The sequence below is a fragment of the Macaca nemestrina genome, chromosome 10 (assembly GCF_043159975.1).
Source record: "Macaca nemestrina isolate mMacNem1 chromosome 10, mMacNem.hap1, whole genome shotgun sequence".
Classification (NCBI taxonomy): Eukaryota; Metazoa; Chordata; class Mammalia; order Primates; family Cercopithecidae; genus Macaca; species Macaca nemestrina.
The window spans coordinates 82,701,065-82,718,554 of NC_092134.1; the positions used below are offsets into that span (position 1 = coordinate 82,701,065).

At 41.0% G+C, this 17,490-nt stretch overlaps 1 protein-coding gene across 4 annotated transcripts in view; it reads right to left on the reverse strand.

Annotated features, from left to right (window-relative positions):
• The window catches only part of LOC105474366 (disco interacting protein 2 homolog B), a 263,589-nt gene that overhangs the window by 51,732 nt on the left and 194,367 nt on the right, over window positions 1–17,490 (reverse strand). For all 4 annotated transcript variants that reach the window (XM_011728986.3, XM_011728988.2, XM_011728987.2 and 1 more), the window contains 9 exons: window positions 17,254–17,377; window positions 16,529–16,638; window positions 12,337–12,439; window positions 10,471–10,535; window positions 8,105–8,198; window positions 7,489–7,608; window positions 5,954–6,068; window positions 4,661–4,800; window positions 3,926–4,062 (listed from right to left, as the gene is read on the reverse strand). In XM_011728986.3, coding sequence (XP_011727288.1) covers window positions 3,926–4,062; window positions 4,661–4,800; window positions 5,954–6,068; window positions 7,489–7,608; window positions 8,105–8,198; window positions 10,471–10,535; window positions 12,337–12,439; window positions 16,529–16,638; window positions 17,254–17,377 — 1,008 coding nt within the window. The remainder of the gene's footprint in view (window positions 1–3,925; window positions 4,063–4,660; window positions 4,801–5,953; window positions 6,069–7,488; window positions 7,609–8,104; window positions 8,199–10,470; window positions 10,536–12,336; window positions 12,440–16,528; window positions 16,639–17,253; window positions 17,378–17,490) is intronic.

A 17,490-nucleotide genomic window follows, 5' to 3' on the forward strand; every position in this document is an offset into this window, starting at 1 on the left:
TGGATAGGCCATTCTAATGTTTCACTATTATAAAGGTGCTTTAATGAATAGTGCTGTATTCATTTATGCATCTGTACAAAAGACATCAGTCTTTTCAATTTTAATTTGCTGGCCTCTAAAACCGTTGTATCCATTTACACTCATTAATACCATATTAGAATGTCTGGTTTTTCCCATGTCCTGCCTAATACTGTGTGCAATCCATTTTTCCAAACTTTGCCAATCAAGTACCAAAAAATATATCCCATTGTTAATTCATTAAAAAAAAAATCGTTTTTTTTTAAATGAGATTAGTCTCACTTTGTTGCCCAGGCTGGAGTGCAATGGTGCAATCATAACTCACCGCAGCCTCAAACTCCTAGGCTCAAACAATCCTCCCACCTCAGCCTCCCAAGTAGCTGGGACTACAGGTGTGCGTTACCACGCCTGGCTAATTTTTAATGTGTTTGTAGAGATGAGTCTCGCTATGTTGTCCAGACTGGTATTGAACTCCTAGCCTCAAGCAATCCTCCTGCCTTGGCTTCCCAAAGTGTTGGGATTACAGGAGTGAGCCACCATACTCAGACTTAAAAAAAAGTATTTAAATTCAAGACAGTAGACATTAATCCCATTATTGTTTTAATTGCATTTCATAAGTAGTATGTCTGAATTTCTTCTCCTTTGTTTTCTGGGCATTTGTATTTCTTTTGTGAGTAGCCTATTCATGTCTCTTACCTATTTTTTCTACCTGATAGCTGCCCCCTACCCTTTCTTTTCTTTTTTTTTTTAAGAGATGAGTTCTTACTATGTTGCCCAGGCTGGAATGCAGTGGCTAGTCACAGGCGCGATAATGCTGCAGTACAGCCTTGACCTCCTGGGCCCATGTGATCTCATCTCACACTCCAGAATAGTTGGGACTACAGGTGTGAACCACAGCACCCAGATAATTTTTTTTTCAAGACAGAGTTTTTTGCTCTGTTACCCAGGCTGTAGTGCAGAGGCACAGTCTCGACTCACTGCAAACTCCGCCTCCTGGGTTCCAGCGATTCTCCTGCCTCAGCCTCCTGAGTAGCTGGGATTACAGGCGTCCACCATCAACACGCGGCTAAGTTTTGTATTTTTAGTAGACGAGGTTTCACCATGTTGGCCAGGCTGATCTTGAACTCTTTTTTTTTTTTGAGATGGAGTCTTGCTCTGTCGCCCAGACTGGAGTGCGGTGGCACAGTCTTGGCTCACTGCAAGTTCCGCCTCCTGGGTTCAAGCCATTCTCCTGCCTCAGCCTCCCGAGTAGCCGGGACTACAGGCACCCACCACCACACCCAGCTAATTTTTTGAATTTTTAGTAGAGATGGGGTTTCACCATGTTAGCCAGGATGGTCTCGATATCCTGACCTCGTGACCCGCCTGCCCCAGCCTCCCAAAGTGCTGGGATTATAGGCATGAGCCACCACACCCAGCCAGTCTTGAACTCTTCACCTCAGGTGATCCACCCACCTCAGACTCTCGAAGTGCTAGGATCACAGGTATGAGCAACTGCTCCCAGCCTCATCTGGATAATTTTTAAGATTTATTTTTTATACAAAATAATAATTATAACATCATGAAATGCTTATCAGTACCAGACATGGTTTACTTGCTTTACAATTAATCCTCAAATTAATCCTATAGAAACAGCATTAGTATTTCCATTTTACAGATGAAGAAGTGAGTTTCACTTGCCTCAAATAGCTAGCACATGGGAGTGATGGAAAATCAACTCTCTGTTACCATACATGTCACAAAAGTTTTTCTCCCTGGTAGCATTATTTATACAATATTTTTATTTTCTGACTAGTCGATACTAGATCTTGGCCCAGTGTGGTGGTTCACACCTGTAATCCCAGCACTTTGGGAGGCAGAGGAGGGTGGATCACCTGAAGTCAGGAGTTCAAGACCAACCTGGCCAAGATGGTGAAACCCCATCTCTACTTAAGATACAAAAAAACTAGCCAGGGGTGTGGCAGGCACCTGTAATCCCAGCTACTCAGGAGGCTGAGGCAGAAGAATTGCTTGAACCCGGGAGGCAGAGGTGGCAGTGAGCCGAGATCGCGCCATTGCACTCCGCCTGGGTGACAGAGTGAGGCTGCACCTAAAAAAAAAACCCCCAAAACCACAAAACAAATTCAAAACCAAGATCTTTTCTCCAGTGAAATGTTAACTACATTGGTAAACTCTCTCAGGATTTAAATGCAAGAAACCAGGAAGAAAAATACTGGGAACTTTAATTTGGAAAACCCAGATACTAGCTTTGTCCTTTCTGGTAGGATTTTTATTCTACTTCACTATCACGAAATTTACACTGCAGACTTCAAATTTTCTTCATCACTATAGGCCTAGCAGTTTGGTATTAAGTCTTGAGAATTCTGGCTAGGGAACTGCCTCATAGGATAGGCAATGAAATAAAATATTATCAGTATCTTCAAACACTGCTTGAGGCTCTTGTTTTTAGTAAGGAAAAGTCAATGAAGAAAAATTACAGACACAATGGCTCATGCCTGTAATCCTTGCACTTTGAGAGGTCAAGATGAGAGGATCATCTGAGGCCAGGAGTTGAAGGCTGCAGTGAGCTATGATTGAGCCACTGTATTCCAGCCTGGGTGACAGAGATAAATAGGGTGAGATTTAAATTAGTTAAATGTATATACATGTTCAAGGGAGGTAAATCAATCACCTAGGAAAGTAAAGCAAGAGACTGGCAGTAAACACATGCTTGAAGAGCTTATGAATGCCCACGCCTGGCATGGTGAATTTCTCTGGTCCCTAAAATGTATCCTGAGACAGGTTAATTCCAATTATTAAATGTAGACAATTAACCGCCCCTGTTCTGACTTCCAGGTTCACTAGGCAGTTTCCATTACAACCTGGCTTCACATGCAGAAGTGCCTGCTGGAAAACCATGTGCTAGTTTAGCTAGAATGTGCTGGCCCCACAAGAACATGAGCTCCACAAGGAGCTTTGTTTTGTTTTCTGATGAACTCCAAGCATCTGGAACATTACCAGACACATAAAAGGTGCTCAAAAAATATTTGTCTGACTGAAAGACTGAATAATATGAGCAACCTGACTCCTGTGAAAGGACAGTCTTCATTTTTAATTAGTAACTGAGCAAAATTGGAGTTTACTCTCGAAATTAAATTTGAATTTACAAAGCTCAAACCATGGTAAATTCACCAGAGTGGATTTTTGTGAGGCCTCTTACCGCTTTTTTTTTTTTTTTTTTTTTTTTTGTTTTTCTTTGTGTGTGTGTGTGTGCATGCGTGTGTTTTTGAGACAGGGTCTTGCTCTGTACCCTAAGCTGGAATGCAGTGGCATGATCATAGCTCACTGCAGCCTTGAATTCCTGGGCTCAAGGGATCCTCCTGCATCAGCCTTTTGAGTAGTTGGGACCACAGCCATGCACCACCATGCCTGGCTAATTTTTTAAATTTTTTGGTAGAGATGGGATCTTGCTACATTGCCTAGGCTGGTCTCAAACTCCTGGCCTCAGCAATCCTTCCACTTCAACCTCCAACGGTGTTGGGATTACAGGCATGAGCTACCATGCCCAGCTTATCTTACCCTTTTTAAAAATCTAACAGATACACAACAGCACTTCCTATATGCCAGATGCTCTTTCTAAGCACTTTATAAAACATTAACTCAATTAGTGCTCACAACAATCCTATGACATAGATACAATTATTACCCACATTTTAAAGATAAGGAAATTGGGGCACAGAGAGGTTAACCAACTCACCCAAGGTCACCTAGTGACTGGCAGAGTCAGAATTTGAACTTAGACAAGTCTAGCTCTAGAGTACACACTCTCAACCACATGTTATGCTATGTCCCATCAACCAGGGGATCTGCCCTCGTAACATTCTGACCTCACCAAACATTTTCCCTGTGAAATGTTAATATCATGTACCTCAAATGTATTTTTTGTCACACCGGCAAGCCCAAAGTACATCATGCCTCCAGTTCTAGAGCTAACACAGATTTCTCCAATTTCATCTGTTTTGCAGAGCTGGGGAGGTCCATCTGGTTTCACAATGCACATCATCCCTAACGTACAGAAAATACAGGTTAAGGGACAAAGATTCTAGAAAACCTTTGTAAAATAACAACTCCATCCTGTGAACCCAAGAAAGTCTTGCTTTTACTGAGTGGCATTAAGTAAAAATACCAAACAGGAATGCTAAACATAAACCTGAAACTACATAAGTATATTTGAAATGTAAAGCTTGTATAGACAGCGACATATTAAAGATGAATGCAAAGCCCAAATAAACAGGTTAGATGAATGAGGTGTTACCCTTAGGCAGGTCAAACTCAAAACACTCATGGAAGCAGTATGCTCTAATTTTCTGTCAGTCCCAATGGCTTGGCAATCACAGTGAAAACCAGATAACTTTAATATCTCTAGTATTTGGCCTTCCAGGTAAAGAAGTGGACCTGAAGCATTCACAATTGGTAAGTCATACAATACTGCAGGAAGGTCGGCATAATTATGATGACTTAACTATTAGAGAGGCTCTGAGAAATTAAATGAGTTAAGTACTGAATTAAGGAGTCCTGGTTTGAGATTCTGTATTTTATCAGGCTCTATTATCTCTGATGACAAATCTTTATGAAAAACCAAATGGTGCTCCTCACAACTCACCACCAGGCATTACATGCCCCACATCCTGGACTGTCAGTGCTGAATTTTTGTCTTCAGTATTGACCCGTATTACCCCATAGCTCAATCCATTCATTGAGAGAATGGCTCTTCCTGGCAAAGGGGCTCCTGGAACTCCAGGCCTGAAAAGAAAAACCCATCAAGTTTGGTGAATGAAATAACATCAAGAGAAAAATACAAATACATAGGAAGATAAATTTCCTCTGGCTACAATACCAAAAAATTCTCCATTTTCTCTCCCAAAAATATGCCAAATTAGAGCTGGGTGTGGTGTCTCACACCTGTGATCCCAGCAACCGCTGAGGCAGAAGGATTGCTTGAGGCCAGGAGTTCAAGACCAGCTTGGGCAACATAGTGGGACCCCATTTCTACAAAAAATACAAAAATTAGCTGGGTATGACGGCACACACCTGTAGTCCCAGCTACTTGGGAGGCTAAGGTGGGAGAACGATCTAAGTCTGGGAGGTTGAGGCTACAAAGAACTATGAGCATGTCACTGTGCTCCAGCCTGGATAACAGAGGAAGACCCCATCTCTAAAAAATTAAATTAAAAAAAAGTGTAGTGTAGTAAACACATAAACCAGCAACATGGTCATTTATTATCATCATCATCAAGTATTGCGTACTGGGCCAGGCTCGGTGGCTCATGCTTGCAACCCCAGCACTTTGGAAGGCCAAGGAAGGAGGACTGCTCAAAGCCAGTAATTTGAGACCAGCCTGGGCAACATAACAAGAACCTATCTCTACAAAAAAATTTAAAAATTAGCCAGGCTTGGGGGTACACGCCTGTAGTCCTAGCTACTCAGGAAGTTGAGGCAGGAGGACTGTTTGAGCCCAGGAGATCGAGGCTGCAGTGAGCCATCATTATGCCACTGCACTCCAGCCTGGGTGACAAAGAGGGACCCTATCTAAAAAAAAAAAGTATATCTATATACACACACACACATTCACTGATACTTACATATGTAATAGTCTTGAGTATACTATAGATACACTATCCATACTTAAGCTACAAACAGGAACAGTCTATTTCTAATCTAAGGTGCTATGGATTCCGAAGAGCAAAATGGCACAGAAAAAGAGCTAATTCACAAATACAAAATTACATTAAATTTTTCAGTTTACTACATACACTTTGAGCAAGAGTGGGAAAAATGAGACGCTTGAAACTACTCAGAAAATTAGTTAACACCCCTTTGTCATCTCCTGGTAAATACTGTACATTTCATCCAAGTTGTAACATACATCAAGAGCATCTGACATCCTGAACAGTACCTGCGGATTGCTACAGTCATGGCTTCAGCAGACGTGGCGCACGGACAGATGGCCTCAGGCTTCAGTCCATGGCTTTGGAACAGACTCAGGAAGGCATCACAGGATGATACAGACCCTAAGGAGTTGGAACAGATCAACCTGAAGCTGAAATTGTGATTTTCATTACTGCAGGAAAATAGTAAAGAATAGAAAGCTGGCCGGGCGCGGTGGCTCAAGCCTGTAGTCCCAGCACTTTGGGAGGCTGAGGCGGGTGGATCACGAGGTCAGGAGATCGAGACCATCCTGGCTAACATGGTGAAACCCTGTCTCTACTAAAAATACAAAAAACTAGCCGGGCGTGGTGGCGGGCGCCTGTAGTTCCAGCTACTCGGAGGCTGAGGCAGGAGAATGGTGTGAACCCGGGAAGCGGAGCTTGCAGTGAGCCAAGATCGTGCCACTGCACTCCAGCCTGGGCGACAGAGCTAGACTCCGTCTCAAAAAAAAAAAAAAAAAACAACAACAAAAAACCACAATAATAGAAAGCTGACATACTTATTTCTCATGAGAACCCATATTGTATATTGTTAATTCCACACAAATATTTTACTGTCCCTGTGAGATGGTTTGATATATTTCAAGGACAAATTAATGCTCATCCAGTCCATAAAAGGTTACTGACACTATTTAAAGTTACACCTTGGAATAAGGGTGCTCCTATGAGACTGACAAATCAGTATCAGAGATAACACTGCAGGTAACATGCAGCCAGTTTATAATTTAGCAACTCTTCCTGAGGAACTGTCATAGGCAGTGCAATTTAATATTGGCTTAGCTCCACCTTCTATATGATATTAAGGTCAAGCCTATGTCTGTGTTTTAGACTATGATGATCAATGTGACTATGGACAAAAGTCCATTATGACAAATAGCGTAGTGCTCTACCTGATTCTACTGTGTGAAGGATCAGGATTTGCGGGCTTGTAGAGGAAAGCAGGTAACACAGGAATACCCAGTTACATGACAGAAAGAGGTTATACATGAATGAGCCAAAAAGAATGGTTTAAAAGCTTATAGATCCATCAAAAGATGAATGAGTAAATACAATGTGGTATAACTATATAATGGACGATTTCTTGGTAGTAACAAGGAATGCAGAAGTACTGACAGATACTACAACATGGATGAACGTTGAAAAACATGCTAAAAGAAGCCCATCACAAAGACCACATACTGTATGACTGCATTTACAAGAAATGTTCAGAAGAGGCAAATCTAGGGAGACAGGCAATCGATTAGCAGTCATCTAGGGCTGGGGGCAGGGGGAAAAATGGGGAGTGATTGATAATGGGTATGTGGTTTCTTTTTGGGTGATGAAAATGTTCTAAACTTAGATTGTAATGATGGTTGCACAACTCGTGAATATACCAAAACCACTGAATTACACACCTTAAATGAGTGAGTTTTTCAGTATGTGAATTACATCTTAGTACAGGGCAAAAACCCCTAATCTATCAAAACACAGGATATTCCCAGACCCACAGTGCAGAAATACTCACAGGGGTTAGCTCCATCAGTCACAATTAACATTCGGAGGGAACTCAAGCTCACGTCTCTTTGGTCCCGATGTGCCATCATAGCCCAGTGCAAGTCCCGACATTTTACTAAAGCTACCTTGGCTATAAATTCAAAAGGGATGAAGTTAACATACACAATAAATTTCGTACATATGTAATATACCATAATAAAGACATTTTTACTTATTTGGGGAATCAGGATATGTGCTTGGAGAAAATAAAAAAGGTTTCAAAGAGATCGTGCCAATAGCTCAGAGGCAGAAATTATCACATTTAGACAACTGACTGGACCTACAATTGTCTGTTCACTGAGACCCTCTAGGCAGGTCACAGTATCCCAGCCAAGGAAATTGTGAATACCAAGACACTCAAATCTAATTTAAGGCTCGCATTTGGAAAAAATTCATCTCAATGCTTAAGACAGGACAACAGTGAGATGAATAGGTAAGGTACCTAATTCTGTAGTAACTGAACTCTACAGTTAAGGGACAGGGGCATAGAAATGTTTCTAACAAAGGCAATTTGAAATTCTCTGAAATCCCTGAAATCTTAATTCAAACAGTCACATAATTAAAGCTCAGATGCTGCGGGTGACTACCTTTGTGAGCATGTACTCTTTGGACCCAAGAGAGAGGACAGGTTTTCATAACAGAGTAGGGTACGCTAATTGTGTGCATCTTATTCATTACATTCTGAAAAACAAAGAAATAAGAAAAGTAATCAATACAAAATACATACTTAGTATTTTAAAATTGAGCTGATATTTTGTTAGCAATTTTAATTATACAAGTAATACTCAAATACATGCTCTTTGAAAACAATCTTAAATATTAAATACAAGATTGAAGTTCCTTTAACACCTACCCTCCAACCTGGTTCCCTCCTCTCCTCGTCAGAGATAATCAGTTACAAATTTGACAGATACCCTTCCAATCTTTCTTCAATGCATTTTCACAGACATTTGTTCCCATAGAAACATATAAGTATTTTTAAACATAAAAGGCATCATATTATATATATATCTGTAACTTGCTTTTTTCATTTAAATTGTTTTAGAGCTAAATCTACGCATATCAGTACAAGAGATCTACATAATTCTTTTTGAACTGCAGCACAGTATTCCATTGTTTGGCTACATCACAATTATTTAGGCATTTCCCTATTAATGACAATTTTTTGCTACTACAAAAAATGTTTCAAGAAGCACATTCCTACTCCCTTCCCTGGGCTTATGCAAGTATCTCCATATATGGATATGTAGCACTGCTGTCACATGGGATATGCTTTTTAAAAAAAAAGAGAGAGAGAGAGAGACAGGGCTTTCACTATGTTGCCCAGGTTGGCCTCCAATTCCTGAACTCAAGTGATTCTCTTGCCTCAGCCTCCAGGGTAGCTGGGACTGGTGTATGTACGTATGTACGTATGTACGTATGTACGTATGTACGTATGTATGTATGTATGTATGTATTTATCTGAGACAGAGTCTTGCTCTGTTGCCCAGGCTGGAGTATAGTGGTGTGATCTTGGCTCACTGCAACCTCCACCTCCTGGGTTCAAACAATTCTCCTGCACAGCCTCCCGAGTAGCAGGGATTACAGTCGTGCACTACCACATCCAGTTAATTTTTGTATTGTTAGTATAGTCGGGATTTCACCATGTTGGCCAGTCTGGTCTTGAACTGCTGACCTCAGGTAATTCGCCTGCCTAAGACTCCCAAAGTGCTGCTGATTACAGGCCTGAGTCACAGTGCCCAGCTGTAGTATATGCTTTTAAAATGTTAAAAGACTCTGCCAAACTGCCCTCCAACCCACTTAATGCTTTTATCATGTTCGTACTTGCCACATGCCACAAAGGGGTAGGTGGGCATCACAAAGCAAGAAATCAAAATGTCCCTGTTTCTTACGGGAGGTCCTGCCTACACCTGTTAATTTTTTTTTTTTTTTTTTGCTAGATAAAGCTGAAGGTGTTGAGGGGTCATGCAATTTAGGGTCTCTCCTGCCACTCCAATCAAGCATACCTGACACCCTGTCCCCAAAGAGACCCAGCTTGGTAGAATAACCAAGCCTTCGTATTTAGATTAGCCATTTTGCTCACTCTCTAATTTGCCCTAAGAAACCAAGATATCACTGCAAGACACTATTTTCTCTCTCCAAGTTTCTAGCTCTGGTGAGAAACTTTTGGTTTCAGGAAAAGACTGGTGTTTATAACTAATTCTTCACACATGTCCCTATCTTGCACTTGGTATCACAGAGAAGAGATTCTTCTTAACTCCTCAAAAGGATTTTTAACTTCTGATAAAGAAGAAAATGGGAAAGCTTTCAGAAAAGAGCTAGAAAGTAAACATAACGAAGATTCGGAGGGTTCTGGGTGAAAAGGGATCCACCTCCTCTTCCCTCATGATTCATTTTCCATGCTTTTCCAGCTCCTGCAGTATCCAGTAAGTGGGACTAGATGCTCTCTGAGGTCCTTTACAATTCAGGTAACCCTGTATTTTTTCTCTCTCTCCACCTATATGGCATGTTATATAAGGTAGTTTTGCCACTTGAAGTGTCCCCTCTCTCTACCTCTATATCCCCTTACAAAAATTTCTGTATGTCCAAAGCTTACCTATTTTTCAAAGTCCAACTCAGCTGTCACTTCTTCCATAAAAACTGCCTTGAAGCCCAGACCTGGAAGGAAGTCACCTTTTTTGTCTAACACCCATAGTATGCTACCTGTTCCTCTCTGATGGGAAGAATCCCCATCTACCTTGTTACTTTTCTTCAGTTGCAGCATGCAGCTTATGCATGGCAGTCATTCAAAACATTCTGTCCAATGGAAAGGTTATATAGTCTCTGGAAAATATTACTGGCCTTTAGGGGACTTAAATTTCAAACAAGCACTGAGAGATGCTCCAGTTACACAGCATGCCGGCCTTATCTCAAGCACAATTTATACCAAGGGCCTTAAATCCGAGTAGCTTACCGCAAACATGCCGTGCCACAGCCCAGCATCCTTCTTAAAGTCTAAGACATTTACTATTGTTTCCCCTAAAATAGAAAAAATACGAAGACAAAGAAATCATGTTTAGTGTTAAGTAGCAAAATCATGTCACTTGCCTCTCATAAACAACTGACTTGATGTTTGTTTGTTTTTTCTTTTAGATGGAGTCTTGCCTCTGTCACCCAGGCTGGAGTGCAGTGACATGATCTCAGCTCACTGCAACCTCTGTCTCCCAGGTTTGAGCAATTCTCCTGCCTTAGCCTCCCAAATAGTTGGGATTACAGGCATACACCAGCATGCATGGCTAATTTTGTATTTTTAGTAGAGAGGGAGTTTCACCATGTTAGTCAGGCTGGTCTTGAACTCCTGACCTCAAGTGATCCTCCTGCTTCGGCCTCCCAATGTGCTGGGATTACAGGCGTGAGCCACAGCGCCCAGACTGATTTGATGTTTTTAGAGAAATGACTAAGTTCTCAGGGGCTTTTTGAGGGTCTCCTGAAAAAGGGTAGAGGACTGCTCATAGGGTAATGTGGTTACAACAGAGACAAGGAGTTAGAAACGTCTTGTGACTTAGGCATTTCTTCCAAGAGGTATTTTTTCCTAATTATGTAGAGAATACATGCTTATTTTAGAAACTTTGGAAGTTTGACAAATATAATTTAAATTTCCTAAAAGATACTTCCTAAAAAAAAGTTGGTGTATATACGTATATATCTCTAAACATTCTATCTATACACACACATATACTTCTAGGCATATTTACATATAGATAGATATGTCAGATATCTATATGTATCTATATGTAATGCAAAACTTGGTACCTAACTTGTTCCTACTTAATGATATATTGAAACAATTTCTCCATATCTTTAATATTCAAAAATAAAAATTTTAATGCCCCAGCCATTATATGAATGTACTATTACCTTTTTCTTTTTTTCTTTTTTGAGACAGTCTTGCTCTGTCACCCAGGCTAGAGTACAGAGGCATGATTTCGGCACACTGCAACCTCTGCCTCCAGGGTGCAAGTGACTCTCCTGCCTCAGCCTCCCAAGTAGCTGGGACTACAGGCACAAGCCACCACACCTGGCTCATTTTGTTATTTTTAGTAGAGATGGAGTTTCACCATGTTGGCCAGGCTGGTCTTGAACTCTTGACCTCAGGTGATCTATCCGCCTCGGCCTCCTGAAGTGTTGGGATTACAGGCGTGAGCCACAATGCCTGGCCTGGATATATTATAACCTAATCAATCCTTATTTAAGGGCTTTTTGATTGCTTCCATTATATACATATATTTAATTTCATGATGGAACAACATTGTTGTCTGGTTAAAAAATACATCATGACCATTTACTGTTTCATTTTACAAAGGGAAAACACTAAAAAAATTAATATTGCAAAGAACATTCTGAGGCAAATAGTGGTTTTTGCAATATGTATTAACCTATCTAAAGTTCAAAAATATCGAATACATTTTTGTGTTTTAATTTATGCTTTTTGGTAGCTGAATTTCTTTGACTCCAAATGTATAGCTGGTAGCCCACTACACAGGCAGGGGAAGATGGAGATACCTGACATTCCACAGCTAATAAAAACATGATTTTAATTAGGGTTTTCTATTGCTATACTCTAGAAATTATGCTTTACATTTTGGTTTGCCAGAATTTTGGTTCCTTTAAACTATAGCATATTTTTGAGAAAGAAGAAAACAAAAGCAAGCCAAGAATGTGTCTTAGGACACTTCACTCTGAATTTGGTCATTAAATGAGGTCCAGTCACTGAGCATTGTGCTCACAGTCACATATCTCTGAAGGTAACAAAGAAGGCAGTCATGGGATGAGGTCTGACCTTCAGAATAATTGCAGGCCTGCGACAGAGCTTGGCAGTGAGACAACATTGCAAGCCGGGACACTGTAACTCCCATTACACTCCCTTCTTTGCTTGTTTTATACTAGAAAACAAAAACAGAAACATAAGAAACACAATAAAATGGGTTATTTCAAATGACAAAACTAGAATCCAAAAACGAAAGCCAGAAAAACCATCATAATGGGCTGAATTTAACACGTTTAATATGAATATTTAAGGCAATGTACTTGGGTCCCAAACTCAAATCACACAAAGATAGGATTGGAGGATGACAAAGCTCAACAAAAGTACGTGTGTAAAAGACTTCAAAATTTAATAGTCATCAGTGTGAAGTGGTTGCTCAAAAGCTAAAACAAACAAGTGATTGGAGCTAAATTAATAGAAACACAGTATCAAATAAATACAAGTCAAGCACAGCACTGAAGAGTGAAAGGTGTGTAAGACGCGGTCTCTGTGTATTAGAAGCACCCAATTTTGTAAGGAAGAACTAGAAACGAATGGCCTATTTGCTCCTCCAAATCGTTCAACTATAATTTTGCTTTTACCCTTAATGTTCCATTCAAGTTGCTTTTTACCAGGACTATCAACTTTCCTTTCTTTCTTTCTTTTAAGAGATGGAGTCTCACCATGTTGCCCAGGCTGGATTGGAACTCCTGGGCTCAAGCAATCCTCCCAGCTCAGCCTCCTGAGTAGCTGGAACTATAGGCGTATGCCACTGTGCCCAGTTCAACTTTTAAAAAAAGTTAAGTCTTGCCAAGGGCAATAGTGAGAAGGGGAAAAAGAGTAGAACAGGAGTTTGATCTGTACCTGACTGTGAACAATCAATGGAGATAATTCACTACCTTGGGACCAGCCCTAATTTTTTAATGGTTAAAAGGAAAGGACATTTTGCACACCTTATCAAACCTTTCTGCAAAATTTGACTACTCTCCTTCTTGATGTTTTCTCCTTCCTTGGCTTTTTTGATACTCCTCTTTTCTAGTCTGTCTCTGTGTGTCTGTCTCTCTCCCATTGCTCCTCCACGTTTTCCGCCCATCTCTTCAATGTGCTGTTCCCTGAGAGTTCTGCTCTCCTTCCTCATCTCTTTTCACTTTGTTCCATTAGGTTACTGCATTCCTAGTAACTGCAAGTTCTCTACCCAGGCCTCTCCTCCAGAGACATCCAGACTGACAGAGTCAACTAATCCCCTGGAATGTCTAGTAATCCTGGGAAACCCATATATCCATCACTGCCTTCTTTACCCCAGTCCCTGTCCATGGAAACTCTTCCTGTTGTATTTTCTATCTTCGGGAAGGATGCTGCCATCAATCCAAGTTGCCTAAGTGAGAAACCTGAGTCTGTCTTGCCTTCTCCCTCTCCAGCATCAGCAACTAAGCCCTGCCTGCTCTATTTCCTTACTGTCTGAAGCTCAATCTACTTTGCTCTCTGCTCTCTACCACAAGCTTGAGCTCACCTGAATAACTGTAAAGCTGGTCTCCTTTTTTTTCTTTTTGAGACAGAGTCTCACTCAGGCTGGAATGCAGTGGTATGATCATGGCTCACTGCAGCCTTGATCTCCCAGGTTCAGCCTCCCAAGTAGCTGGGACTATAGGCATGTGCCACCACACCTGGGTAATTTTTGCATTTTTTGTAGAGACAGAGTTTCACCATGTTGCCCAGGCTGGTCTCGAACTCCTGAGCGCAAGTGATCCGCCTGCCTAAGCCTCCCAAAGTGTTAGGATAATAGGGAAGAGCCACTGCGCCCAGCCCTTATTTCCTTTCTTAACCCAACCAATCCAGATATAACTTCTTATAATAAATTCATTGTTGTCACTCTCCTGCTGACAATCCTTTAATAACTCCCTATTACCCAGAGATGCTTTAAACTCACTAGTAGAGTCCTTTGGGCAATAGGAGGATCCCAAGTAAAAACTGCAAGTTAATTCAAAATAACAGGCACCTAGAAAGACAGAGGGTAGTAGTAGTTCTAATGAGGCCAGAGAGCTAAGCAAGAGCCATACAATGAAGAACCCTCCACCTTTAGGAAGAACCAATAAAGATGACTGAAGGAATGGCTAACGAGGCAGAGGAACTGAGAGAGGAGTCCCAGAAGCCAGTGACCGGAGTTTTAAGGAGGACCGAGTGATGAACCATGTCATCACTGAGACATGACATAGATTGAGAGTTGATCACTAAATTTGGTATTTTTAATTGCTTGTCTTTTTTTCTGTGAGACAGAATCATGCTGTGTCATCCAGGATAGGGTGCAGTGGCATGAACACAGCTCACTGTCGCCTCAACCTCCTGGGCTCAAGTGATCCTCCCATCTTAGACTCCTGAGTAGCTGGGACTACAGGTGCATACCACCAGGCCCAGCTAATTTTTTACTTTTTGCAGAGACAGGGTCTTACTATGTTACTCAGGTTAGTCTTGAACTCCTGAGCTCAAGCAATCCACCTGCCTCATCTTCCCAAAGTACTGAGATTAAAGGCATAAGCCATCTTACCTGGCATATCTGTCTGTCTTTTAAAGATACTCAGATCTCTTCCATCTTTAAAAACAATCATCCTTGCATCCAATAATACCCCATCACCTCTCAGAGCTACTGGTCACTCTCTTCCTTTTCTTTGCAGTCCTCCTATTTGGCCTTCCAAAGTGCTGGGATTACAGACAGATGTGAACCATTGCATCCAGTCTCTCTAGTTCAGTGGTGTGATCTCAGCTCACTGCAACCTCCGCATCCTGGGTTCAAGTGATCCTCCCGCCTCAGTCTCCCAACGAGCTGGGACTATAGACTTGCGCCATCATGCCCAGGTAATTTTTTTTATTTTTAGTAGAGACGGAGTTTCACTATGTTGGCCAGTATGGTCTCGAACTCCCAACCTCAGGAGCACCCACTTCAGCCTCCAAAAGTGCCAGGATTACAGGCGTGAACCACTGTGTCTCGTCCCAGCCTCTTTTTTTTTTTTTTAATTTTACTTTAAGTTCTGGGATACATGTGCAGAACGTGCAGGTAAGTTACATAGGTATGTGTGCCATGGTGATTTGCTGCACCTATCAACTCGTCGTCTAGGTTTTAAGACCCGCATGCATTAGGTATTTGTCCTAACAATCTCCCTCCCTTTGCCCCCCACCCCTTGACAAGTCCCAGTGTGTGATGTTCCCTTCCCTGCGTCCATGTGTTCCTATTGTTCAACTCCCACTTATAAGTGAGAACATACGGTGTTTGGTTTTCTGTTCCTGTGTTAGTTTGCTGAGAATGATGGCTTCCAGCTTCATCTATGTCCCTGCAAAGGGCATGAACTCATTCTCCCAGCCTCTCTTTTCTATAGCCAAAATTATTTAAGTTCTCTCTACTTGGTATCATCACAGTGTTCAACGTTAGATGATTTTCCCCCAAATCTTGAAAAACAAATTTATTGATTTGCCTGTTCATTAACTTAACAATTGGTGAGCATATGTCTCAGGCAGGATGCAGAGTGGTGAAGGCTACGGCTTTTAGAGTTAGACCTGACTGTTGAGTCTACCTCTGCCATTTTTGAGTCATGTGGCCTTTGGTCAGCTACTGAAGTTCTTTTAAGTCTTAGTCTCCTCATCTATAAAGCAAGTTTAATAATAATCCAAACCTCATAGGGTACTTGTGAGGACTAAATGAGAAAATGCACTTAAATCATTCAGCCTGGTACCTGGTATGCACTTGGATTTGCTTAATCCTTCAATGGGATCATGTTGCCAACTTCATTCCTACACCAACCTCAATATCAAACTTTCCAGCCATTTGTTTCTTCTTGCTCTTTATCTTTCATCTACTAATCTGTTCTTTTAAGCAGAGCTATTTTCCCTTCTCATTTCTCCGTTCTCTTATCCCCAACCTCTCTAAATAAGCAGCAGAGAAATTTCTCTGCCAGTACATCATTTCCTAAACGTCTGTACTTCCCTAAAGTCTTCCGTAACTTTCTTACATGAAGAATCATTTTTTTTTGCTGTCATTTTCTTGAATGTATATTTATGATCAAAATAATTAAGATAGAAGATCTACTACAAGGCACTTTACAAGCCAAAAGATGGAAATCTCACAAAGCAGGAGGATCTTCTAACATTAACATTGCAAAAATTTAGTTTTATATTTTGAAAGGCAGCAAGTGAAGCCAAAGGAAAAGCCTGAAAGCGTATTTTACATCTTAGGACTTACCTCAATGTACGCCGGTTCTGTCCCAGCAGGTGAGATGTGTGGCTGCCAGTCTTTCGGGGGCTTTGAAAGGTACTTGGAATCTGTTACAACCCATTTGAGCCGGGGCCAACCTAAATCAAACCCAAAGTGAAAACTGAATTACCTAAGCCATCAGGGAAGGAATTCACACTGAACTGGTCATTTTAAATATCAAGAGACCAAATTAAGATCATTTTATAATCAATAACATACTTAGTTTTTATTAGTTTTTAGTGGGAAATCACCAGACAATTATACCTTCTTTCAAAAGTACAATCGTTCCACATGCTAATTCCAGGCCTTGACATTACCTCAACAACTGGGAGGTCCATTTGGCAGTGGAAGTCCACTGAGGTTAGTGGTCTATCCTCTGTCTCTACATGTAGCATTTAGCTTTAATGTACAGAGTGGTAGCTTTTTTCAACCATCGGCATAAAGGTTAAGGGTGTGGGCTGTGGAATCAGACAGATTTGGGTTCAAATTGCTGCTTTGTCATTTATTAGCTGTGACTTTGGGCAAGTTATTTAACCTCTCTGTTTCTCAGTTTCCTACTTGTAAAATGGGGATAATAGTGGTACCTACTTCATAAGAACATGAGAACTAAATAGAACCTATATGTAAAGTACCTAGCTATTACTAAATTAAAAAGCTAATTAAAGCACTCAGTTTTAACTTTTAACTGATAATTCAGGTACAATATTACTAACCTTTAAACTGTACAATTTCTCCATTCTGGGTTTTTGGCAGTCCTTTTAGACAAACTTCACTGGTAAGAGCTAAGGCAATACCACAGCTTCCTAGCAAGAAGCCAATCTGCTGACCTCCAGCATCCTGTGGAGAAATGATAATGAACATAGGTAGGGAAGCAAATGTGAGTACACTCATGCCCACATCTTACACTTAGTAATGCTCTGGCACTTTGTGTGTGTGATAACATTCATAGA